The 27,690-nt window shown below is 34.1% G+C and overlaps 1 protein-coding gene across 5 annotated transcripts in view; it reads left to right on the top strand.

The window, feature by feature from the left end:
• Nucleotides 1-23,586, top strand: part of LOC127104973 (putative E3 ubiquitin-protein ligase RING1a) — a 31,073-nt gene extending 7,487 nt beyond the window's left edge. For 2 of the 5 annotated variants that reach the window (XM_051042122.1, XM_051042120.1), the window contains 4 exons: nucleotides 22,794-22,875; nucleotides 22,967-23,087; nucleotides 23,184-23,228; nucleotides 23,382-23,586. In XM_051042122.1, the coding sequence (XP_050898079.1) occupies nucleotides 22,794-22,875; nucleotides 22,967-23,087; nucleotides 23,184-23,228; nucleotides 23,382-23,390 (257 nt within the window). In that variant the 3' untranslated portion in view covers nucleotides 23,391-23,586. Of the gene's footprint in view, nucleotides 1-22,090; nucleotides 22,116-22,493; nucleotides 22,555-22,793; nucleotides 22,876-22,966; nucleotides 23,088-23,183; nucleotides 23,229-23,381 lie in introns of all 5 variants that reach the window. The other 3 variants (XM_051042116.1, XM_051042119.1, XM_051042118.1) reach the window with 3 other exon arrangements.
• The last annotated feature ends 4,104 nt before the right edge of the window (nucleotides 23,587-27,690 follow it).

Genomic DNA, 27,690 nt, shown 5'->3' with positions numbered 1-27,690 from the left:
GAGTTTGAGCTAAATGGTTTTTGTTTTCGAAACACTGATACCATTAGAATCACGATCAAGAGAAATGCAACCTTCTTGCATTTGAAAAAAAGAATACAATCCTTTATAGGATCGGGTATTGTGTCAAAGATCACATATCAAAATCCAATATTTTTTGAGAATGGTCAATGCAAGTATTTCCCCCTTAAGGTACGAGACGATGAAGATGTTGAATACATGTTTGTTAGTCATGAACATTCAGGCTGCAACTGTATTGAGTTGTACATTACTCTTCAACCATGTATATCATCTCAACAGTCTCAACTAACCGGTCAGGATGAATCTAGTGAAGATGATCGACAATGGTCAGATGACGTCAACCCAGAAGCAGAGGCAGAAGTGGATGTCGTTGATGAAGAAGAAGAGGAGACCGAGATACAGGTTGATCACATGCTGAACAACGACGATAAAGATGATGATCAACCACCACCAATACCTCCTAGTCATGTCTACAATCCGCCTTAACATATGACAAGTATGGATCTTCACGACGATGAAACATCCAACAGTGTTTTCTATAATCCGTATCCGAGATCAGAAGGCGAATTAAAGGTGGGAGACATGTTTCGTACCAAACAAGAATGTGTTCTGGCAATCAAAAAATTCCACATGAACAACTCTGCTGACTTTACAGTGAAACGCACTGATTCTAGAAGGTATGTTATCGAATGTCGTAACATGCTTTGTAAGTTTCGTTTGGCTGCGTCTTACAAGAAGAAAAACGACTCTTGGGAGATCGCTTCAATAGACCCACCGCACAGTTGCATTGCAACTAACATTGAACAAGATCACCGTAAACTAAGCGCAACTTTGATATGTCAAGACATTCTGCCGTTGGTTAATAAAGATCCATTAGTGAAGGTGAGTATAATTATATCCCATATCAGAACAACATATAATTATACTCCATCTTACAAGAAAGCCTAGATTGCGAGGACAAAGGTTGTTGAACAAGTTTTCGGCAACTGGGAGGATTCATACAAGGAATTGCCACTGTTTTTATGGGCACTAAAAACATATGTCCCAGGAACTGTGGCAATTATGGAGACAGTGTCAGCGATGATGCCAGACGGAACCTGTGCTACAGGTAATAGAATATTTCACCGTCTCTTTTGGGCATTTGACTTGTGCATCAAAGGTTTCGCATTCTGCAAACCTATTATTCAAATTGATGACACTTGGTTATACGGAAAATACAAGAGTACTTTGCTCATGGCGGTTGCACAAGACGGCAACAACAATGTCTTTCCCATTGCCTTTGCTCTTGTTGAAGGTGAAACGGCTAGTGGATGGGGTTTCTTTCTTCGACATCTCAGAACGCATGTGGCTCCACAAGCCAATCTCTGTTTGATTTCTGATAGACATGTTGCCATTGAGAGTGCCTACAACAACCATGACAACGGATGGCATGATCCTCCTTCTACACATGTCTACTGTATCAGACACATTGCACAAAACTTCATGCATGCTATAAAAGATAAGAATCTTCGCAAGAAGGTGGTGAATGCTGGGTATGCTTTAACTCAACCGCCATTTCAATATTATCGTGATGAAATTAGACTGTCTAATGAAGACGCGGGGAGATGGATAAATAACATACCAGTAGAGCAGTGGACAAGGGCATTTGATAGAGGTTGTCGATGGGGCCACATGACAACAAACATTGTGGAATGCATGAACGGGGTATTCAAAGGAATTCGAAATCTGCCGATAACCGCCTTGGTAAGATCAACCTATTATAGGTTGGCTTCTATGTTCGCAACCAGAGGTGAAAGATGGAGTGCGGTGTTAATGTTCGGGCAAGTATTCAGTGAGTGTTGCATGAAGGTCATGAAAGAGGAGAACATCAAAGCTAGAACACACGCTGTAACAGTCTTTGACCGTCATAGACAAAATTTCAGCGTCCAGGAAACAATGGGCCATAACGAGGGGAGACCAAATTTAGCCTACGCTGTTAGACTAAACAAAAGTTGGTGCGATTGTGGAAAATTCCAGGCCTTCCGTATACCTTACTCCCATGTCATAGCAGCATGCGCTTATACTCGTCAAGACGCTTACAGCCATTTATCTGATGTGTACAAGGCCAACACCATCATGAATGCATATACTCAAAGCTTCTCAGTACTACCAATGGAGGATTACTGGCCTCCATATGAAGGTGATATTGTTTGACACAATGACGAGATGCGTAGAAAGAAGAAAGGAAGGCCAAACAGCACACGTATCAGAACAGAGATGGATTCCACAGATAAAATGATAAGATTATGTAGTATCTGTCGTCAACCAGGACACAACAAGAACAACTGTCCCAATCGAGGAGCATCATCTAGGTCTTAAGCTTTTTGTAACATTGTATTTCTGTAACATTCAATCATTATATATCATTAAGTTCTTATTACAACGAGGTTCACAACAAACATCAGTACAAAACATCTGCAAACATAAATATTTCTAACTGATTACAACAATCAAATTGATGTCGTCTCGACCGAACATCATTTCCCTAGCACCCTTATCAGTCTTCATTCACACCCAACCAAAGATACTGTCAAGTCTCTCAATACTTCTGATTTTCCCCTTCTGGTATTTTTCCATCTAACCAACGAATCAGTTCCCTCTTCATTTGATCGAACGTGGTGATGTTCCAAAACAACATCAGCATTTGAGGTGTGTCTTTCGCATAAATCACCTTTCCGTATCGGCGACGAACACCAAACATGATAGCCAAATGATTATATGAGATGTGGAAGAATTAGTCACACAACGCATCTATTTATAAGACAAAAAATGCATTTTAGGAGGAGTCTCCAATTGAATTGGCGACTCCTCTTAAAACCTACACAGGGGCGCCAATTGGATTGGCTAGGGCACCTGCCCTAGCCAATCCAATTGGCGCCTCCATTCAAGTTTTAAGAGGAGTCGCCAATTCAATTGGAGACTCCTCCTAAAAGTGGGGTATTTTGGGATTTTTTTTGAAACCAGGGATATTTTGGAATTTTTTTTTAAAAAATGGGTTATTTTTGTAAAAAAAACCTAGCAAAGGATGTATAAGTTATATAGTAATGAATTTATATATCTCACATCCAGTAGCATAACAAAATAATACATGCACTTGCATAACAAAATATATATTTATCACATCCATTAATGAATTTATATATCATTATATATCTATATATATATATATATATATATATATATATATATATATATATATATATATATATATCTATAGATATATATATATCTATATATATATATATATCTATATATATATATATATATATATATATATCTATATAGATATATATCTATATATATATATATATATATATATATATATATATATAGATATATATATATATATATATATATAGATATATATATATATATATATATATATATATATATATATATATATATATATATATATATATATATATATATATATATATATATATATATATATATATATATATATATCATGTAGTAATAAGTGAAGTAACACTAATGAATAAGTGGAGTAGCAATGGAGAGATGATAAGCGTATGAAATGTATAATAATAAAATCATATAATAAGTGAAGTAGCAGTAGTAAAAAAGTGAAATAGCAATACAAAAAATAAATATATTTAACAAAATAATGTGTCATGAATCCGTACATGTTAAATATTAATGCAGCTCATTTATAAATTTGATATCTCATTGCCGGTATGAATTATTGTAAAAAATAAATAGTAAACTTTAAATCTGAATGCCGAAATAAATTGTTAGTATATTTATGTCAAATATGACATACGGTAGAGAAATATGGAAAAAAAATTAATACCTATTAAAGATTGAGACAAATCTTGAAATAATAGTTTACGAGCTGAAAGATCGTATTGCCATTCATCATATATCTGACAATTACCTAGAAAATCAAGGACATAATACGGTATAGGCTTAAACTCTTTCAAGCTTCTCCTATTTTATTGAAGTTGCTTTTCAATTTCCATCAAAATAAGTTGTTGGATCTTTTGATCAAACAATGATATTTCTACAAGAAATTGTCTTAGATATGTTAATTGATAGGAGATATACATATAAGAGCAATAGAAGATGAAAATAATGTAAGCTAACATGGATTATGTGATAATCTCCTTTTTTCATAAAGAATTCCATCCAACAAATATATCCAAGTGTTACGCGATATATGATCGGGTCGATTCATTGAAGCAAAAATCAACATTGTAACAAAAAGTTTTTGAAGAAATATACCGGAACCTCAATCGTATGGCTCTTTGATTGCTGCTATGAACTCTTTGTCATCCTCTATAAACCCCATTGCAAAACATGCTTCTCGGAAACTTGCATGTGTAAACCCATCAACAATTTTGAGATCATCATAACTTGTAGGGCCTTTCTTAACATTCAATAAGATACTCATATAATACAGTTCCCCGTTTGTATGAGGGACCTAGGGACCCAAATTAACCGACCAATACTTTTTCTAAGTTTCCAACATCTTTTGAGATAATGATTAGAAAAATTATTATTCTTGAAAATCAACGTAGACGATTCAGTGTTTATCGAATTGAATTCATTTTATAATTCAGAATCTCCTCTTTAGCCTAAATAATTTGATCAAATGCCACAAGTTCTTTAAAACAATGATGATAAATGAATGTCATTTTGAGTATTTCACACAAAATTTAATATATTTTCAAAAAAAAGAAGAGGAAATCAAATTGTGTGAAAGACTTAAAAGACATTCATTCATCATCATTACTTTGAAGGATTTTGGGATTGAATCAAATCATATGGGTTAATGAGAAAATCATGAATTACAAGATGCATACAATTAGAAAAATATTGGACAATTTAAGTTGTTTTTCAAGAATAATTTAAGTTTTATTATTATTATCTCAAAAATTTATTTGAATGGTTGTATATAGTTAATGAGGTGTAGAGAAAAACAAATAATCTCATATTTTATGATAAACTTTTACACATACCACCACGATTGGAAAATATAACCGTGATAAAATGTTATTTTTCATGCGCTTTAATTTGATTGCAGGTGGATATCGAACTCATAACCCTATATTTATGACAACGGTTGTTTAAGTCAATTGTTGTGATAGGTAGCGCGCTACATAATTTATCACAACGGTTGGATGTCTGTGGTTGAAAGCAGCAAACTTACAATCACTCCCTACTTCACCACTTCACCATGGTTGATTAGGCGTGATGGTATCATTTTTCAACCGTGATGAAAGTGTTTTTCTATAGTAGTGATCAGACCGAAGAGAATACCCTAGAATTCTAACACATAAATTTCAACTTTAAGAAAGACATATCTTCTAAAAAATTCTAGCTTTCACATTATCATGTGAGACACTAATTTGAAATTAAAAAAAAAAATTAGTATTCGAGTGTTTACAAAATAATTATTGAAAGAGATGATATGCAATAAAATGTATGAAATAAAATGTATAAAATAAAGTTCACTTAATTATTTGTATTTAAATGAAATTTTCTCTTAATGAATCTCTCTTATTTTTCAAATGTTGCAATTGTTGTATCCAGAATGTGAAAATTATTGTGAAGGATTAAACTATATTTATAAATTAATACAATTACAGTTGAAGGACATATTCCTTATGAATTGTATCACTGCATATAATATATTACTTGTCATAAATATTACGCATAATTTGTACTATTTTGCAGGTATTTGTTGGTGTAAGATTTAGAGATCAATAGTTTTATTAGAATTTAGTACATGTATCAAATTATTTATTAACAATTAAAATATTTTTTTTTTATTATATTTGTTTTTTCAAAATAACGAAATCCCTCTAATAAATAGTTCCTTTAATAAAGTATTAAGTGTGACTTGTTCTAGGTTTTCTAAAGACTCATAACCATCCATTCGGTCAATGGAAGACCGTTGAATCTTTCTTTTAGGGAAACATGGATCAATACGTTAACTCTAACTTTCCTCTAACCTAAGAATATATTTTTCCATATTTTCCATTACTAGACTAATAGAAGGCACTTAGGACGATATGATTTCTAAAGACGTGTGACGTATAGGCATCACTGATTTCTGAGATGTCACGGTCTTACACCCTTACTAGACTGTCATAAATATACCACCACAAATTTGATATTTTAATTAAGTACAGGTAGTTTATATTTCATATTATAATGTTTTCAAATTGTTATTTTTAAAAAATAGGACAATAATCTACAATAATAAAGGATCTGTGTTTTTGGGCTGACCTCTTTTTCTTATAAATTTTTACCATTTAACTTGCAATTTAGTGAAATCCTACTATGTTGATAAGACTTTATAACTTTCATGCAGTTTTTTTTAAACATTGCAATTCTAATAATAGAGACAATTATATACTTGCATGCTGTCAGTTTTCTTTTCTTTTTAACATTGCAATTCCACCATAGAGACATACGAAATAACTTCCTTGCATTTTTCTTTTCTTTGTACATTCCAATTTCTTAACAGTGACGTTGACACAGTGAGGCATAAAAAACATACTGTGATGAATTAATATTCTTAGCAAAAGTGATTATTACCGTTACAATATCCATTCTATCATTCTGTGTAACTATTGGAAAAAATTAAATTTAAATCTTGGCAACTATTGGAAAAAAACAGAATATGGAAGAAGCAAAGAGGCGAAGAAGAAAATGAAAAAGATGTTAAATAAATGTCCATGGATGCTGCTATTTCCATTTGGTAATTAAGCATCGATTGTTTTTATAAATTTCATTTCAAACATAAAAGCAATTGTTAAATTATGTTGGGTGAAAAAGTTTGGTTTTCTTTGTTCAATATTTATCTTATGTTACTCTTTTTTTTTACAGCAAAGCAAAAGGATTTTGAATATTGAGAGAAAAATAAAAATAGAGATTAGAGGATTGTGTTACATGATCTTCTCTTTTTTTTTTTTTTTTTATAGTTTGCCATTGAAGTGGGAAAAGGGTTGATTGGCAACTTTTTTTCTTTTCAAGTTGGTGTATTTATTTTGTTATTCAGATTTAGATAAATATTTTTTATTTTCACTAAATGAGATTTTTTATTTATATCTAAAAATGTGAATCCTTTGAATCTTAATTTAAACTTTTAAGTAATATCTTTTTATAATATTTCAGAGTTTGTAGTCTGTTTTATTATTTTCCATCTAATGAAGGTAGAACCATTCATACTATTACCCATGGGTCATGGCATCCAACAAAAGGCGTGAGTTTTTAGGCGGTATATTGATGATGTTTTTCATTTTGCACTTTGTATTAGCATATATGTGTTTCTCTATTTAACTATGTTTTTTAATGTGATACTTCATTATTGAAAAATAGGGATAATATAAATTAGGCAAAATTACATCAAAGGTTCATATACTTTTTAACATATTGGTCATTTAAGTTTTTCTTTTAATAATTTGATCTTTTAAAGTAATTTTTATATTTTTTTCTCACATTTTGAAGATTCAGAAATATGTGATTGTTGTATTTCTAATTGCACTCAACAACTTTTTACCACTCGAAATAATTTCATCCACAATTAACACCTTCACTCTATTAAAAAAAGATAATGATGCACACGTTTGATAATTTAAAATACTAAGTTGTTAAAAAAAATTTAAATATCAATTTGTTAGTCAGAAATAATTTAAATAACATATGGTGTATTTTTGCCTATAAATTATGTCACTTTTGAAAATGAGAAAGAGTAAAATACAATATTTTATATTTCACGCTTACAAACTAAAAAAACAAATAGATAAATCTCATATCACAAAGTTTATTACACAAATAATTTAAATTAAAATCAAAAACTAATAAAAAATATCCGTTTATATTTTTGGCGCATGCGTTCATAGAAAAAAAGAAGAAAAAACGACCATAAGAGTGTCTGTTTAGATGCTAATAATAATAATAATAATAACAATAACATTATTATTATTATTATTATTATTATTATTATTATTATTATTATTATTACCATTAATATAATAAAAATTTAATATAATAATAATAACATTAATTTTAATAATAATAATAATATTGGAAGAAAAAAATTATTATTGTCTAAAAAACATAAATAAATAAAATGGTAAATAATCAAGTGTGTATTGTTGAATTGTAATTCCTTTTCTCGAAGCAGGTTGCTCGACAGAATAAGGATGTGACGAATACTCTAGTGTGTCGAATTGTATTAGTGTGACGAATAGTCTAGTGTGTCGAATTGTATTAGTGTGTCGAAGTGTCGAAGTGTCGAAGCCTGTTGCTTCACACATGTTTTCAACTTAAGTCTATTTTTAATAGTGTTAACTATTTTGGATTTTTATAGTTTTGGGCTTTGCCTTAGGGAGTAAGCTAACCTACAAATCTATAAATAGAGGGAGTAACCCCTATTCTTATTAAGGAACTCATAACATTGTATTCACAGAATTTTACAGTTGTAAAGTGAATAAAGAAGTTTTTCACAGGTTGTGGGCAGAGAGAAATCTCTTCAGAAAATATTCTTCTTCTTCTCCAACGTTCATTTCTTTCTTTCCCAATCGTTCTTTTCTTTTCATTGTCATTGTGTGGTTGATAACAATCTTGTTCATCAAGATTGATAGAAATTCTCCATAGGTTCTTGTGGATTTCCAACATCTGGTATCAGATCTCCAGTTTGAGCAATTTGTGGGAAGAAAATCACGATGGCAATGAATCGTCAAAATGAGAATTTTCCAGTGAATCTTCTGATTCTCAAGAACAATAGTTATGAAAATTGGTGCAAGCAAATGAATGTTGTATTTTGTTATCAAGATCTTTGGGATCGTGTGAAGGAAGAAGTAACAACGCTTGCATAAAACACGACGGGTCAAGAAAGGGTCGCACATAAAGAATTGAAAAAGAAAGATTATAAAACTCTCTTTATAATCCATCAATGTGTTGATCCAGATAACTTTGAAAAGGTTAGTGATTTAGAGTCAGCGAAAGAAGCAAGGGAAATTTCGGAGAAGTCGTTTGGAGGCGCGGAGAAGGTGAAAGAGGTGAAGTTACAAACTCACAAAAGGATCTATGAATTGCTTCAGATGAAAGACAATGAAAGTATTACTGATTTCTTCACTAAGGTTATAAAAATGGTGAATCAAATCAAGGTATGTGGAGAAGTGTTGACTTCAAGATCTGTTGTTGGAAAGATCATGAGGTCGTTGCTCCAAAGTTCGACCACGTGGTAGTAGTCGTAGAAGAGTCAAAAGATTTCTCAAAACTGACAAAAGGAAGGGCTTTAAGGGACGCTTGAATCTCATGAATAAAGAAGGTTGAAAGAGCTGAAGGAAAGTCGAAGAGTGACGTGGCTTTACAGGCGCAATCAACAAAATAAAGGAAATGAAAAGGAAGCTGGAATGGCAACAAAGGCAGATGAGGCTACAACAATTCGACTGGTCGAAATTAGCAAGAAGGAAACTGGTCAAATCAGAGAAAACCCTGGAACTAATGAAACCAAAGAGGTGGTGTTACAGGTAGAGGAAGAGGTAGTGGTCGAAAGCCAGACAAGAGTCACATTCAGTGTTACAATTGTCAAAAGCATGGTCATTATTCTAGTGATTATCCAGAAAAGCAGAAGAATCAAGAAACTGATACAAAGCTGGTGAAACATGAAGAAGAAGCGATATTGCTGGTGGTTACAACGAGATATGATGAGATATTCAAGGACCAATGATACTTGGACTCAGGATGCTCATCACACATGTCTGAAAGAAAATATTGGTTTGTCAATATAAAACCCTCAATTAAGAACATGGTGAAATTTTCAAATGATAGTACTCTAGCAGCTAAAGGTGTTGGTGATGTTCTGATTATGAGGAAAGATGGTAAGAGGTAAGTAATTTCAAATAGGTTGTACATACTAGGCATGAAGAGCAATTTGCTCAGTATAGGGCAGTTAGTCGAAAAAAACTACAAGGTGTCGATCGAAGACAAGATGATGAGAGTTCTCGACTCAAATGAAAGGTTGATCTTGGAGGCTCCAATGTCTTAGAGTAGAACCTTCAAGATTGAGCTTAATGTGAAGGAGCATAAGTGCCTTGCAACAACAACCAGCAGAGATGAATGGATATGGCATTATAGACTTAGCCAGCTCAATTTCAAAGACATCGAAGATTTGAATAGAAGAAATATGGTTTCAGGATTACCAGAAATCGACATTTCAAACAAAGTGTGTGAAAAATGTGTGCAGGCAAAGCAGCACAAGAACAACTTCAGTAAGGATGCGAGAAACGGGTCGAAGGCAATTCTTGAAGTCATATACTCTGATGTATGTGGTTCTATCCAGGTGGATTTGATTGGAGGTAAAAGATAGTTTGTTACATCCATAGATGATTTCATTCGAAAACTCTGGGCTTACCTGATCAAGAATAAAATTGAAGTGATTGAGGTATTTGCCAAGTTTAAATCTATGGTCGAAAGGCAAAGCAGATGAAAGCTCAAGATTCTGAGGACTAATGGTGGTGGAGAATCTATGTTAAAAGACTTTGACGCATTATGTGTGAAAGAAGGGATTGTACATGAAGTGGTGCCACCTTACACTCCACAGCAGACTGGAGTCGCAGAAAGGAAGAATAGAACCATCATTAATATGGTGAGAAGTATGTTGAAATGCAAGCATCTACCCAAAGAATTATGGGGAGAAGTTGTGTTGACTGCAACATATATCCTGAACAGATGCCCAACGAAGAAGCTAGAAGGATCACACCAGAATAATGTTGGTATGGTTTCAAGCCTAGCTTGAATCATCTGAAAGTGTTTGGATCTATAACACATAGACATGTGCCACACCAGTTGAGAAGAAAACTTGATGACAAGTTGAGTCATATAATCCTGATAGGATTTCATTCGACTGGAGGATAAAATTTATTCGACCTAGTGAATAAGAAAGTGGTGATAAGCAGGGACGTGATCTGTAGCGGTGCATTCGTGACCATCGAGCTATAGATAAACCCGACGTCAATTGAAAAATCAGAGTTTCCATCGCACCTTATTTATTTCCAAAGAAAAAGGAAAAAGTACAAACAAAACCCAAAGATAAGAAGTTTTCAAATTAAAACTAATAAAATGCCAGATATTATAGGTAAGGGGTTTGGTTACACAAAGGGAATATATTAGTACCCAAAGTGTCCTAGGTACTTCTAGGGAGCCCTTTTTTGTGTGCAAGTGTTTTGGTTAAAAAGATGTTTGATAAAAAATGGAATGGGGGGATGAGAAAAGAAGATTTTTAAAAGAGGGAGAGATTTTAAAATTAAAGAAGTGGGAGAAGATGAAGAGACTATCCTAGACAAAGGTTAAAAGTTAAGAGTTGAAAAGATCTGACCAATGGGATGCAATCCACAAGACAAGAATGTCAAATAGAAACCCTTTTCCTGTGGACTTTTGAGTAAACAATAAGCATAAGCAATATCCAAGTAGTTATATGGAGGTCAAGACATCAAATAAAGACAAACATAATATCCAAGCAAGCGCTCCAATAGCTAGCAGTCTTCAGTGTCTTCAAATGTATCAGATGAAAATATTCCTTGGCCAACTCACATAAACAATTATCAGACATTAATGAGAATAACAATATAACAAATAAGCAGATAGACAAAGTAACAGATGAACCAAGAGAACTCAGGGTTTGCATCAGATGAAAGGCACAATCAATGATAGCTCAATCTTAGATAGTGGCATTGGCCAAGTCCTTTAAAGCATAGGGAATGTTGCCTAATTCTAAGTCCAAGAGTTCAGATTAAGTCCAACAATCCACCAACCTATTTTTTAGAGTTTTGTTGTCATTAAGTATTTTAAAGGTCCTAAGACCACAAACATAATAAAAATCACAAGTACACAATATATACAATCACCAGATAATATGGCTCAAGTGAGCAGAAGTAAAAATGACTGAAACATAAACATCTTGTATGAAATGTAAATAGAAATGAATGATAGAGGTACTGAAATTTAAATTGCATTAAGTAAATGACTTGAAAGTAAACAAATGTGAATAAAAGGATAGTTAAATGTTAGTGAAGAGTTCCATTTGTTTAAGTCATTCTTTAGAGAACACTCAACCATCCATTCACAAGTATGAAGACATCATCCATGAGAAGGGCTCAAACTAGGATAAATCAACAAGTATGCCAGTAGCTCCCATGAATAGAAAAAACGTCAAGTCTTCACACAATACCATGAAGAATGTGAGACTTACAATCTCACTTACTAGAATGCTATGCCTTGCGGGATAAATTTAGCTATATGTTAAGCAATCGTAATTGGACTTATATAGAAGTCACAACTATCTGAGGTCGGGCAATAAATATATTGGTGTTAATGCATGTTAGAGACTTGGTACAAAGAACCAAGATACTAAAACATACCACACACAAAAATAAAGTGGTAAGGACCTATCTCAGTCAGGCTCATGTTGATTCATCTGACATAAAGTCATTGATGAATCAACTAACATTTGACTTGAAGAGAATTCATTGGTCAATGATGGATTGAGGAAGAATAAGGATGAAGATGAAGAGGGGAGGGGAAGTAGAAACCCGAATGGAAGGTTGATCTTGAAGGCTCCAATGTCTTAGAGTAGAACCTTCAAGATTGAGCTTAATGTGAATGAGCATAAGTGCCTTACAACAGCAGCCAACAAAGATGAATGGATATGACATTATAGACTTGGCCATCTCAATTTCAAAGACATCAGAGATTTGAAGAGAAGAAATATGGTTTCAGGATTACCATAAATTAACATTTAAAACAAAGTGTGTGAAGAATGTGTGTAGGCAAAGCAGCACAAGAACAACTTTAGTAAGGATGCAGGAAACAGGTCGAAGGAAATTCTTGAAGTCATATACTATGATGTATGTGGTCCTATCCAGGTGGATTCGATTGGAGGTAACATATAATTTGTTACAGTCATAGATGATTTCAGTCAAAAACTGTGGGCTTACCTGATCAAGAAGAAAATTGAAGTGATTTAGGTATTTGCCAAGTTTAAATCTATGGTCGATAGATAAATCGGTCGAAAACTCAAGATTCCGAGGACTGATAGTGGTGGAGAATATGTGTCAAAAGACTTCGACACATTGTGTGTGAAAGAAGGAATTATGTATGAGGTGGTGCCACCTTACACTCCACAATATAATGGAGTCGCAGAAAGGAAGAATAGAACCATCATGAATATGGTGAGAAGTATGTTGAAAGGCAAGCATCTATCCAAAGAATTATAGGGAGAAGTTGTGTCGACTGCAAGATATATCTTGAACAGATGTCCGACGAAGAAGCTAGAAGGAATCACACCAGAATAATGTTGGTATGGTGTCAAGTCTAGCTTGAGTCATCTGAAGGTGTTTGGTTCTATAACACATAGACATGTGCCAGATCAGTTGAGAAGAAAATTTGATGACAAGTCGAGTCAGATGATCCTGATAGGATGTCATTTGACTGAAGGATAAAAGTTGTTCGACCTAGTGAACAAGCAAGTGGTGATAAGCATGGATGTGATCTATAGAGGTGTATTCGTGACCATCGAGCTATGGATAAACCCGACGTCAATTGAAAAATCAGAGTTACCACCGCGCCTTATTTATTTCCAAAGGAAAAGGGAAAAGTACGAACAAAACCCAAAGATAAGAAGTTTTAAAATCAAAACTAATAAAATGCTAGAGATTATAGGTAAGAGGGTTGTTACACAGAGGGAAGGTGTTAGCACCCAAAGTGTCCTAGGTACTCCTAGGGATCCCTTTTTTGTGTGCAAGTGTTTTGGTTGAAAAGATGTTTGATAAAAAATGGAATGAGGGGATGAGAAAAGAATTCATTTATCATATTTTATGTTTGACAAGACCTTCTCTCTTATGTCTACGTACCAACTTAAAAATGAGGGATCAAAACCCCGTAGTTCGTGGTAAAAATTTCAAAGAAGTTGGTGAATTGATTTTAACAAAAGTTTAAAAGAAAATGGCACAAAATGGCCAATTTTTTTTAATGAAGTTGTTAATTCTTTTTGTCTTTTTGTAATTGAGGTTAATATGATTAAGTTCATTTACAAGTTTGATTAAAAAATGTTTGAAAATTCAATGGCATATGGCCAGAGTTTCTAATAATTAAAACATGTCTAAGTTAAAAAAAACAAGAAAATAATAATTTTAAAAGAGGGGGAGATTTTAAAATTAAAGAAGTGGGAGAAGATGAGGAGACTACCATAGACAAAGATTAAAAGTTAAGAGTTGAAAAGATCTGACCAATGAGATGCAATCCATAAGACAAGAATGTCAGATAGAAACCCTTTTCTTTGGATTTTTGAGTAGACAATAAGCATAAGCAATATCCAATTAGTTATATGGAGGTCAAGGCATCAAATAAAGATAGACATAATATCCAAGCAAGTACTTCAATAGCTAGCAGTCTTCAGTGTCTTCAAATGTATCAGATGAAAATATTCCTTGGCCAACTCAAATAAACAATTATTAGACATTAATCAGAATAAAAACATAACAAACAAGCACATAGACAAAGTAACAGATGAACCAAGAGCACTTAGGGTTTGCATCAGATGAAAGGCAAAATCAATGGTAGCTCAGTCTCAGATAGTGGCATTGGCCAAGTCCTTTAAAGTATAGGGAATGTTGTCTAATTCTAAGTTCGAGAGTTCAGATCAAATCCAACAGTCCACCAACATATTTTTTAGAGTTTTGTTGTCATTAACTATTTTAAAGGTCCTAAGACCACAAACAGAATAAAAATCACAAGTACACAATATATACAATCACCAGATAATATGACTCAAGTGAGCAAAAGTAGAAACGACTGAAACATAAACATATTGTATGAAACGTAAATGGTAATGAATGATAGAGGTACTTAAATTTAAATTGAATTAAGTAAATGACTTGAAAGTAAAGAAATGTGAATAAAAGGTTAGTTAAATGTTAGTGAAGAGTTCCATTTTTTAAAGTCATTCTTTGGAGAACACTCAACCATCCATTCACAAGTATGAAGACATGAACCAAGACATCATCCACGAGAAGGGCTCCAACTTGGATAAATCAACAAGTATGCCAATAGCTCTAATGAATGGAAAAAAGGTCAAGTCTTCACACAATACCATGAAGAATGAGAGACTTACAATCTCACTTACTAGAATGTTATGCCTTGCGGGACAAATTTAGCTCTATGTTAAGTAATCATAATTAGACTTATATAGAAGTCACAACTATCTGAGGCCGGGCTAAAAAAGATATTGGTGTTAATGTATGTTAGAGACTTGGAACAAATAACCAAGCTCCGAAAACATACCACACACAAAAATAAAGTGGGAAAGACCAATCTCAGTCAGACTCATGTTGATTCATCTGACACAAAGTTATTGATGAATTAACTAGCATTTGACTTGAAGAGAATTCATTGGTCAAGGATGGATTGAGGAAGAATATGGATAAATATAAAGAGGGGATGGGAAGTAGAAACCCAAATGGAAGGTTGATCTTGAAGGCTCCAATGTCTTAGAGTAGAACCTTCAAGATTGAGCTTAATGTGAAAGAGCATAAGTGCCTTGCAACAGCAGCCAACAGAGATGAATGGATAAGGCATTATAGACTTGGCCATCTCAATTTCAAAGACATCAGAGATCTGAAGAGAAGAAATATGGTTTCAGGATTACAAGAAATTGACATTTCAAACAAAGTGTGTGAAGAATGTGTGCAGGAAAAGCAGCACAAGAACAACTTCAATAAGGATGCGAGAAATAGGTCGAAGGCAATTCTTGAAGTCATATGCTCTGATGTATGTGGTCCTATCCAGGTGGATTCAATTGGAGGTAACATATGCTTTGTTACATTCATAGATGATTTCAGTCGAAAACTGTGGGATTACCTGATCAAGAAGAAAATTGAAGTGATTGAGGTATTTTCCAAGTTTAAATCTATGGTCGAAAGACAAAGCGGTCGAAAGCTCAAGATTCTGAGGACTGATGGTGGCGGAGAATATGTGTCAAAAGACTTCAACGCATTATGTGTGAAAGAAGGGATTGTGAATGAGGTGGTGTCACCTTACACTCCATAGCAGAATGGAGTCACAGAAAGGAAGAATAGAACCATCATGAATATGGTGAGAAGTATGTTGAAAGGCAAGCATCTACCCAAGGAATTTTAGGGAGAAGTTATGTCGACTGCAACATATATCCTGAACAGATGCCCGACAAAGAAGCTAAAAGGAATAACACCAGAAGAATGTTGGTATGGTGTCACGCCTAGCTTAAGTCATCTGAAGCTATTTGGTTATATAACACATAGACATGTGCCAGATCAGTTGAGAAAATTTGATGACAATGTCGAGTCAGATGATCCTGATAGGATGTCATTCGACTGGAGGATATAAGTTGTTCGACCTAGTGAAGAAGCAAGTGGTGATAAGCAGGGACATCATCATAGAAGAGCTTAAGGAATGAGATTGTACTGAGAATGTTAAGAAAGATTCAGTGAGAACATTATGTGATGAACCGGCTAGTGAAGTCGAAAGAGAAGTTTGACAAGAAGTTAGAGGTAAAGCAGGCCTAAGCAGACTTCAAAGAACAAGACACATGCCTGCAAGGTTGCAAGAATGTGTGATTACATCCGATGATGTGGTCAATGACGAAGGTGAGATGGTACACTATGCTTTCTACGTAGATGTCAGGTTGGTTGTTTGTCTAGGAAACATGAACAACTGGAAGATGTGTCAGATGGATGTGAAATATGCATTCCTGAATGACCCCTTAGAAGAAGAAGTTTATGTTGAACAACCAGTTGGGTTTATGAAAGAAGGCGAAGAAAGAAAGATGTACAGGCTGCATAAAGCCCTATACAAACTTAAACAAGCTCCAAGAGCTTAGAACAAGAAGACAAATGGCTTTCTAAGGAAGAAGGAATTTGTGAAGTGCACAACTGAACATGGAGTATGTGTAAGAAGAAGCAAGAGTGAATTGCTTATAATATGTCTCTAAGTTGATGACTTGTTGATAACAAGTAGTTGCAAGAAGGAGATCGAAGACTTCAAAGGTGATCTCAACAAGGAGTTCAAAATGTCATATATGGGTGATATTTCATATTTCCTTAGCATCGAATGCTACAAGAGTGGTAGAGGTTTGATGATGCATCAAAGAAGGTATGCAGGCGAAATACTCAAGAGATTTGAGATGCAAGATTTCAACCCAACTTTAACTCCAGCTGAGCCCAAATTACAATTGTCGAAAGACTCAGATGAAGATGATGTCGACCTAACCCAATATATAAGACTTATTAAGTCACTTCGATACCTTTGTCACACAAGGCCTGACTTAGCATACAGTGTAGGTATGGCGAGTAGATTCATGCAGAAGCCAAATGTATCACATCTAGTAGTAGTGGAGAGGATACTAAGGTATCTGAAAGGAACTCTCAAGTATGGAATTTTGTTTCTTGCAGCTGACGAAGGAAAAGAATGCAAACTAGTAGAATACATTTACTCAATTTGGTGTAGTGATGCTGAGGATCGAAAATCCACAGTTGGCTAGTGTTTATAATAGGTGATACACATGTTTCCTGGAGTTCGAGAAAGGAGCCAGTAGTGGCATTATCGTCGTGCGAAGCAGAATACATAATTGCTTCCCTTTATACATGTCAAGCGACGTGGATGGTGAATCTGGTAAAAAAGATAACATCGAAGAGTCATGGAGAAATTACCATGAAGATCGACATCATGTCAGCTATCAATTTGGTGAAGAATTTGATAACACATGGTCGAAGAAAGCACATCCAAACGAGGTTCCATTATCTTTGGGAGCAGGTAGCAGATGGGAAGATGAATTTGGAACACTGCAGAACTGAGAATCAGATTGCATACATCATGACAAAGGGAGTGCATGTCAAAGTCTTCATAAGACTAAGAGCTATGATGAGTATAGAAAACTTAGACAAAATGAATTAGGTGGCGTATTGAATTGTAATTCCTTGTGTCGAACCAGGTTGCTCGACAGAACAATGACGTGACTAATAGCCTAGTGTGTCGAGTTATATTAGTGTGTCAAAGTGTCGAAGCATGTTGTTTCACACATGATTTCGACTTAGACATATTTTTAGTAGTGTTAACTATTTTGGGCTTTTATATTTTTGGACTTTGACTTAGGGAGTAATCTAACCTAAATCTATAAACAGAGGAAGTAACCACTATTCTTATTAATGAACTCATAATATTGTCTTCATAGAATTTTGCAGTTGCGAAGTGAATAAAGAAGTTTTCAACAGGTTGTGGGCAGAGAGAAAACTCTGCAGAAAATATTCTTCTCCGACGTTCTTTTCTTTCTTTCTCAATCGTTCTTTTCTTTTCATTGTCATTGCGTGGTTGATAACAATCTTGTTCATCAAGATTGATAGAAATTCTCCATAGGTTGTGGTGTATATCCGACATGTATTGGTCAGGATGGGTGTACCTAGTCTTGTTATTGATGAAATGGTAAATAATTGAGTTCTCGAATACCTCACGTTGTAGAACACGCATCAAACATGTAACCAACGAATGTTGTGGACTCAGGCCTTGAATTAAGGGTTGAAAATTCTCATTCATTCTCTATAGAACTATACTACCCGAGTCGTCGAATGAAATAGTTTGTGTAAAATGTGAGTCTACGTCCACTCTTTAGATTCTCTGCAAATCCTTTGTAACTCAAGCATTTACAATTAATGTCATTTACTTCATTTACTTTGTTTATTGTTTTTTATCTTTATCCAAAGTTTATTGCTTGCATCCAGTTGCACTACTACGAAAAATATATTTCATGACAACGATTTTACCCCGCGTATTGAAAACCCAAGGTATAATTCCTGGACACACCCTATTTTTTTAAAATATACAATATATTCCGTCAGTTATTTTGAAAACCAATGGGTAAACCTATTCGGTGTACATGCTTCGAATTCTATCAACCTCAATTTATATTTTTATCTCATTAAAAGTGGCGCTTTCTTGAATATTTTATCTTTAAACTAAAAATACGCCACATTTCACCTCGATTTTCTTCATAACTGAGGTGAATATATTTCTTTGATATATATATATATATATATATATATATATATATATATATATATATATATATATATATATATATATATATATATATATATATATATATATATATATATATATATATATATATATATATATATATATAGCTTTAACTTATAGCATTCCGTTTCACTTGTCTAAATAACACAAACAGAACCCTAACAAAGAGCCCTAAAAAAAGAAATCCATAAACACATAACATCTTCAATACGAATATGTTATGTGTTTAGTGCTCTCGTTTCTTCTTCAGAGATCCAAATCATTTTATTTTACTTCTTCTTCAGAGACCTGGTACGTTCAACATCACTACTAATATTGTTGTTGTTGTTGTAATAGTTGTTGTTGTTGTGTTATTGAAATCTGAAATCCTAGAGGTTTTCTTAGTGTTTTTACTATAACGGGTGTAAATTTTAAAATTATATTCTTCTCTTTGCACTAGTGAAAATCAAAACTCCGACAAGTCCGATGAAAATGATGACTTGACTAGAGGACTTGTCGCTTCTAACAGAGAGAAAACAAATACCTTATCCTAGGACTTTGAGGATTCTGAAGGCTTTGAAGACTCTGGGAATTATGAGGACACTCCTTCAAGAAATGAAGAAGACCTTGAGGATACGAGACCTGAATCGAGGGAGGAAACCAGTGATGTTGCGGATGCCCTTGGCACTAAATCAGAACCTAATGTGACAAGTATTTTGGAGCTGCAACCATCATTCATCCATCCATAAAAGATTCGCCGTCCAACACCATCATTAGTCGGGAAGAGATCATAGCCATAAAGGCACAAAACCCTGTTGAGCTATTGAAAAGGTTGGTCAAGAGTCGAGGCGTAAGCGTTGCTAGTCATTCTTCAATCTCTTCTACTATTGAAAGCAATCTCATTGAGGACTCCGCGTGTCTGCTAGTCGAACAATTGAAGGCTTATGCTATTAGGGACGCCCTTTTCCGATCCCTTAAGCAAGATCCCATGACAGACTCTGACATCAGGAAGCTTATGAAGAAACTCAATGGTCAGAAACTACATGAGTCTGCAGTCCCCTTCATGCTGGACTTCGAACCCCTCTTCGACCAAGTTTGCCACTCAATTGCAGAGAAGCGACAATCCATGGATGGTCTCTGCCAAAAGGTTGATAAGTCGACAAAGGAACGAGACCTTAGCGTGACATCTCAACAAAAAATGGATGCTCTAAAGGAAAAAGTCCGAAAGGATCAAGACCAACTATCAACTTATAGAGAAATATTTTTTTTGTATGAAACACAAATTACACAATTGAGAAAGCAAGTCGAAGATCTTAGAAAGAAAAAAAAATAGCTAGAGCTTTCAAAAAAGAATTTTTCTTTATTACTGTTTTATCCTTTTTTTTTTACCTTATCCATAAAATTAATTTTTTTATTTTAAATTCAAATAATTTTGATTCTCCTCTAATATTTTTGCACTTAAAATTAATAACATATCTATTTTTAAGTGTGTTATTTTATATAAATAAAAGTAAAAAAGTTCATGTTTATTTTAAATATCTAACTTGAAATTTTTGTCATGATTCTTATAAGACTATAAAGTCCAACTTTTTTTATTACTAAATTCAATCCTCTAGAACAATTAAATACAAAATTGAATTATGCTGGGTGTTTTTATTAATTTTATTATGCTACATATTTCAATTTAATAGTCAGTACATATATTTTAATATTTAATAGTCAAAGTTCTTATCACAAAGCTAACATATTTAATTAAAAAGATTAAAATTATTATTAATAAGTATTTGAATTATGAAATACCCTTTCATCTTTTAAAATAATTATTGTTTAAATTTTTTGTACAAAATTAATACATGCAATGAAATTATATAAAAAAATTATTAAATTAACCGTATTAAAATGTTAAGAAATATGTATATAATAATAATTAAATGATAAAAAAAGTATATATATATATATATATATATATATATATATATATATATATATTAAAAAGTGAGAATGAAATTTATTTTAAAATAAACTCTAATTTCTAAAATGACACTCATTTGAAATGGAGAGTGTAGTATTTATATTTACCTGCATAAACTGTAATTAATAAATAATAATAATAATAATAATAATAACAATATAATAATAATAATAATAATAATAATAATATTAATGATAATAATATAAAAAACAATTAATTTGGTCTATAAAAAATATAAAATAAAATGGTAAATAATTAAGTATGAATTGGTGAGGAGGGGTGCACTTATTATTATTAATATTAAAATAATAAGAATAATGATAATAATAAAAAAATATAATAGAATAAATAGTACTAATAATACTGTAAGAAAACAATTAATATTGTCTAAAAAAAACATAAATAAATAAAATGGTAAATAATAAAGTGGGCATTGGTGAGGATGGGTGCATCTAGTCTTCACGAAATGGCATGCATGAACAACAACAAATCAGCTATCAAATTACAAAATTGTCTTTAAGCTTTACATCATGTCAAATTTTTATTGGTGAATGACGCTTACATTTGCATTCATATACAAAATAAGGAGTATAAAAGAAACTTCAGAGTAAACAAATCACTACGCTTGACCACAATGTCAGAAAATCAGCATTCTCACGTCGTCGTCGAAGAGTCTCTACAAGAGAACGAAGAGACTAGGAATGAAGAGAAACACGAAGATGAACCTGGTTTGCATTATTTTTCTTATCTCAATTTTGTAATTACTGTTTCATTTTCATATCAACTCCTATCGTTTGATTTTGTTATCGATTGCTTATTGTTCATCTTGCTTATCCTTTTTTCATCAGAATTGAATCAAAGGCTTTCCTCTGAACATGAAGAATATGCTGATAAAGAAGAAGCCGGGGAAGAAGAAGAAGGAGAGGAGGAGGAGGAAGAAGAAGAGACTGAGGAAGAAGAAGAAGAAGAAGAAGGAGAGGAGGAGGAAGAAGAAGAGGAAGTGGAAGAGTATGTTAATCAGACTATATCATTTACTGTTTTATTCTCCCATCGATTATTTCAATCTAGATCTTGATTACTCCATTCGATCTTAATTATATTTTAGATCGGATAGAATTGTTTTCACTCGTCTGAGGTCTAATTTCTGGTTGTGCGTAGTTTTTTGATTACTTCGATTGACCTAGCATGTTGTCAAAATTTGATAGTTGATCATGTCTTTTCTATGAATGATTTGGAAAACTCCTATATGAAATGTTTTTGAACTTGGATATAACTTGATGAAAACTATAGCTTGATGAAAGTCCTTAATTCTCTCTAAGATGAAATTGTTCATATTTTATCATTAAGCGATCATATCTGAAAATTGTTTATTTTGTTGTTTCATTGCAGGTATCTGATGGTAGATTTATCTTCATTACGGAAAGAAATCGAATGCCCTATCTGTCTGGGTATCTAATTGTTAACTCATGCTAGATTGCTTACTTTATGCTAAAAAATTATAGTTTATCAAAATTGAATGATCAAATTGTTAAAAGTACCGGTTTAATATTGGTTGATGAACAAATCTAGGACAATATTTAGATACATATAAAACCTATATAATTCTGTGAATAATGGAACATTATATATGCAAGATGCATTAGAATCATAAGTGTTTTGTATTTATGTTGATTCTATATGTTTGTAGGCATCATTCGTAACACAAGTACTGTAATGGAATGCATGCATCGCTTTTGCAGAGACTGCATACACAAGAGCATACGACTTGGGTTTGTCCTCAAACTAACTAACCAACATCTCTACTTTATATAATTTCACACTTGGATCTTTATTCATTACTTACCTCTTCATTATTTCTAGTAACAACGAATGTCCTGTCTGTCGTGCACATTGTCCTAGTCGAAGGTCACTAAGAGATGATCCAACCTATGATGCTTTGATTCAAGTTATATGTCCAGATATTGACAAGTATGAGAAAGAGGTAAGACATACATATTCATTGCATGCATCTTAAATATAAGAAAAACATAATTTACTTGAATGAAAAACTAATCAACAAGGTTATGTTCTTTCCTAGGAATTGGCTTTGATGAAACAAGAATTGGATCAGCCTAATAAGAAGGTGATATACTTCATTTCAACATTTATTTAATATAGATAGATGTCTAAAATGTGAATCCATATATGAAACTCTACCAGAGATAACGAATGTCTTGATATATAGTGAAACTAGTAGTATTATTTTATAACTAATTCATAATTTATGCTCTTTCAGGCGCCTTAAAAGCTTCAGATGCATCCGATGTTGTGGGATTGGTAGGGTGGCACTTTGTGTAACTTTGATGAAATACTTTTGTTACTGTGCACTAGTTTACAACAGCCACACCATATTAAACATTCAATACTTTTGTGAGTGGACAGTATTGTTATGGTTTGAAACTATTAGATCAATATATATTTGTGTTTTATTAGAATATTAACTTTATGTTTATTTACTGTCCTAGTCGATAATACTGTTTTTTTTATAAGATATTGCCCCCATGTTTTTTTTACAAACGGTCAAATACTGGGTTGGTCGGTGATTCGGTAGATTTAAAACTTACATGTCACTTCATCATTATACATTTTTAGGTGTTTTAATATAAAATGCTCCTCTCAAAACCCTAACTTGTTTTACTTTTACTACTTTTGGATTTCGTTCAAAATCTCGAAATTTTTACAAAAATAACTCACTTTTTCAAGGAAATTCCCAAAATATCCCTGATTTTAAAAAAATTCTCAAACTACCCCACTTTTAGGAGGATCTTAAAAATTGAATGCAAGCGCCAATTGGATTGGCGCCCCTGTGTATACCTTGAGAGAAGGCGCCAATTGGATTGACACCTCAGTGTAAAATGCATTTTTTTTGCTAAATGGTATACGTGATAGATAAATTTGAAATAGGACCAATTGATATCAATAAAATTTTCCGTTTACACAAAAAAGCCTAATGGTGATGACCGGGATCACCTAACCAACCTCCGGTCCCATATCCCCTGGCTACCCTAACACGTCGCTCTAACCCACGTTGATGATTCACTACTGGTGTTTGAGCATCTGAGGGGCCAGGAGCGTCACTACCAACTATAGGAGATGGTCTGTTGAGGTAGTCAGACAAGTCGGCATAGTCTTCAATATGCATTGATGATGTACAGCCGCAACTGAGCTCATGACCCATGCCAGAGAAGTTGGGTTGTAGATGACTCATTGATGAGCGACCGGGACGGTTGAAGGGAGACATGGGTGTGAATGATGCGTCGAGGAAAGGTTGGAAAAGTTGTTGGGGTGTTTGGTAGAGATAAGGTTGTTGGATGTTTAGGTTTTGTGAGGTTTGAGTTTCTTGGCTATGGTAGGAGGAGGGGCGGTTGGTGTTGAATGATCGTTGGGTGTTCTGGCTAAGGCGACTTTGGTAGGGTGATGGGGTGCGTGCGAAGCGATGTTGGGTCTCAGGTTGATGGTCAATTTGTTAGTGGTGGTATGGGGTATACTCTTGGTACTAGGGTTGGGTGTATGACATGTTTTGATTATATGTTTGTGTCTTGGTTGAAGAAACGTTTGACGGACAAGGGGTTGTGTGTATCCGGCCTGACACTGTTGTTAGGGGTTTGATGTTGAGGTGTCAGGTGTGTAAGTCATCTGGCGTGGGTCGTACAAGTACATATCCTCGACGATGAACTGAAAACCAACCGATCTGTACCAAGCCATATAAGTACGACTTGGTTTTTCTTCAGTTGGCATGACTGCGTCAGTTAACACATGGTCATGGTGGTGCTTCCATTTGCGACACTCCGATCTTGCGAAGCTTTGCCATGGATAGAAGTTCCATTGTTCGTTAACTTTGCGCAAATGTCATTCTCCTAGGCTAGCTGGGGGATCTGGGATGTTTTGGGGCATACCGAACTACAGCTTCACACGATCATTGTTGTACATCTCCACAGTTGTGAACCGTATTATCGGTGTGCATGTAGTCCATACGGCCGCGTCTTCAGCGTTGACCTCATGGTCATGATCCAAATTAAGGTATGGACGCCAAATGAACTGAAATGTGAAAGAAGATATGATTATAATCTAGGTAGAAGAAGTTAACAAAATATAACGAAATAATTAAGTTATTATCATTACGTCTGTCGGTCGAAGGTGATCCAACAAGTTGTGATACTGAGTAATACAGTGTCTTGGACATCTGTTGCAACTCATACCATGTGCAGGCCATCCACACCAAAAAGTCAAAAAATATTAGTTAGAGGTAATAATCTTTAAAGAAGTAAGTAAAGATATAACAATTTAAACAACTTACTTTTGTGCATACGGAAATGTGAAAGGGTTGTTGTTGACGGGTGCTAGAGACGGTAGTCTTGACCAACCTCATGCTTGTAGCAAAATAGCACATCCAGAAAATATAGATGTGTCTTTGTGTGAGTGTTTGCACAAGGAGCTATAGAGATAGGCTAGACAAGCAGATCCCTAACTGTAACTTCCTATTCTATCTACATGTCTAAGTAGAGGTAAATACATAATATGCATGCTAGAACCACTACCTTCGGGAAATAAAAACGAGCCAATTAACAGCATAATGTAACACCTAGTTTTTATTATTCGAGCATCTTCGGTAGAATGCTCATCTAAGTATAAACTATTATAGTACGACTTAAGGAGTGAAAATAGTATACCTTGACCTCTTGCGTTATCATCTAACAAATCAGTCTCCAAGAGATTCATGCAAATTGAATTTGCATAGTTGGTTTTGCCATTAACAGCCTTACCTTCAATGGGCAGTCCCAAAAGCATGTAGACATTTTCTAACGTCACAGTACACTCACCGGTTGGGAATCAAAATGTGTGTGTCTCTGGTCGCCATCTTTCGCATAAAGCTAGAATGAATTTGTTATCTACGGACCAAGACAAAATCTTGCTTATATGACCAAAACCGGCAAGTTCAACATAAGGTTGAATTATCGAGTCCATATGGACATATTCGTGGACCCGAGTCCGGAACCTTGATACATCCTATAAAAGAAAGAACAAAAAACTTAACTAAGTTGGTATGTTAAAATAAAAGGGGGTTGGTGAAGATGAAAGAAAAAAAGTTAACAAAAGAAAAAACTTACATATGTTGCGATGTTTGCAACCGTTCCTTTATGTGATTCGCCCATTGTGAGGATAGACATTTTGTCAGAGGGTTGGTGCAGATGAAACTACAAGAAGTTATTGTAGATGAAATTGTAGAAGAAGTATTATAGAATAAGTAGTGAGAATGATGGTGTGGAAGAAGTGTTGATGGAATGGTTGTATTTATAGGCAAATGGATGGGAGCATGAAAAGTTGTGCTTGCATGGTGTCTCCACTTGAATTGGAGACCATGTACAACCTTTAAGAGGTGTCACCATTCAAATTGGCGCCTCCACAGGGACATGCATGCAAGACCTAGGTCTGATTGCTTGGTTTCGAGGTCTGCATGCATGCTTTGACAAGGTGTCGCCAAATGGATTGGCGCCCATGTGTAAGGAATGAATGGGGGCGCCAATTCATTTGGAGTGTGTGTCTGCATGTCTGACACGTGGCTGTCCTCTCTCTTGCATGTTAAACATGTTACTTCTTAGTAACTTGCATGGTTGACACATCATTTCGTAGTAGCTTGCATGTGCGACACGTCACTTCGAACTAGCTTGCATGTGCGACACGTCACTCCGAATAGCTAGCATGTGAGACACATCATTTCCATATTTAAGTGTCATACTATCAACATTCAAGACACCTCACTGACATTCATCTGCATCAAGAAAATAGTTTTAATCTACACAATGTCATCTTCACCAAAATATAGTGTCAACGTTCACTGCAACGGTGAAACATACGAGTCTGAGTTGTATGGTTTTTATTTTCGAAATACTGATACCATTAGACTCACGATAAAGAGAAATGTAACCTTCTTGCATTTGAAAAAAAGAATACAATCCTGTATAGGATCAGGTATTGTGTCAAAGATCACGTATCAAAATCCAATTTTTTTTTAGAATAGTCAATGCAAGTTTTTTCCCCTTAAGGTACGAGACGATGAAGATGTTGAATACATGTTTGTTAGTCATGAACATTCAGGCTACAACTGTATTAAGTTGTACATTACTCTTCAACCATGTATACCATCTCAGCAGTCTCAAATAACCAATCAGGATGAATCTGGTAAATTTGATCCACAATGGTCAGATGACGTCAACCCATAAGCAGAAGCAGAAGTGAACGTTGTTGATGAAGAAGAAGAGGAGACTGAGATACAGGTTGATCACATGCTGAACAACGACATTGAAGATGATGATCAACCACCACCAATACCTCCTAGTCATGTCTATAATCCGCCTCAACATATGACAAATATGGATCTGCACGACGATGAAACATCCAACTGTGTTTTCTATAATACGTATCCGAGATCAGAAGGCGAATTAAAGGTGGGAGACATGTTTCGTACCAAAGAAGAATGTGTTCTGGCTATCAAAAAATTCCACATGAACAACTTTGCTGATTTTACAGTGAAACACACTGATTTT

This window comes from Lathyrus oleraceus, chromosome 7 (genome assembly GCF_024323335.1).
Source record: "Lathyrus oleraceus cultivar Zhongwan6 chromosome 7, CAAS_Psat_ZW6_1.0, whole genome shotgun sequence".
NCBI classification, from domain to species: domain Eukaryota; kingdom Viridiplantae; phylum Streptophyta; class Magnoliopsida; order Fabales; family Fabaceae; genus Lathyrus; species Lathyrus oleraceus.
This window is presented reverse-complemented; position numbering and strand designations above follow the sequence as displayed.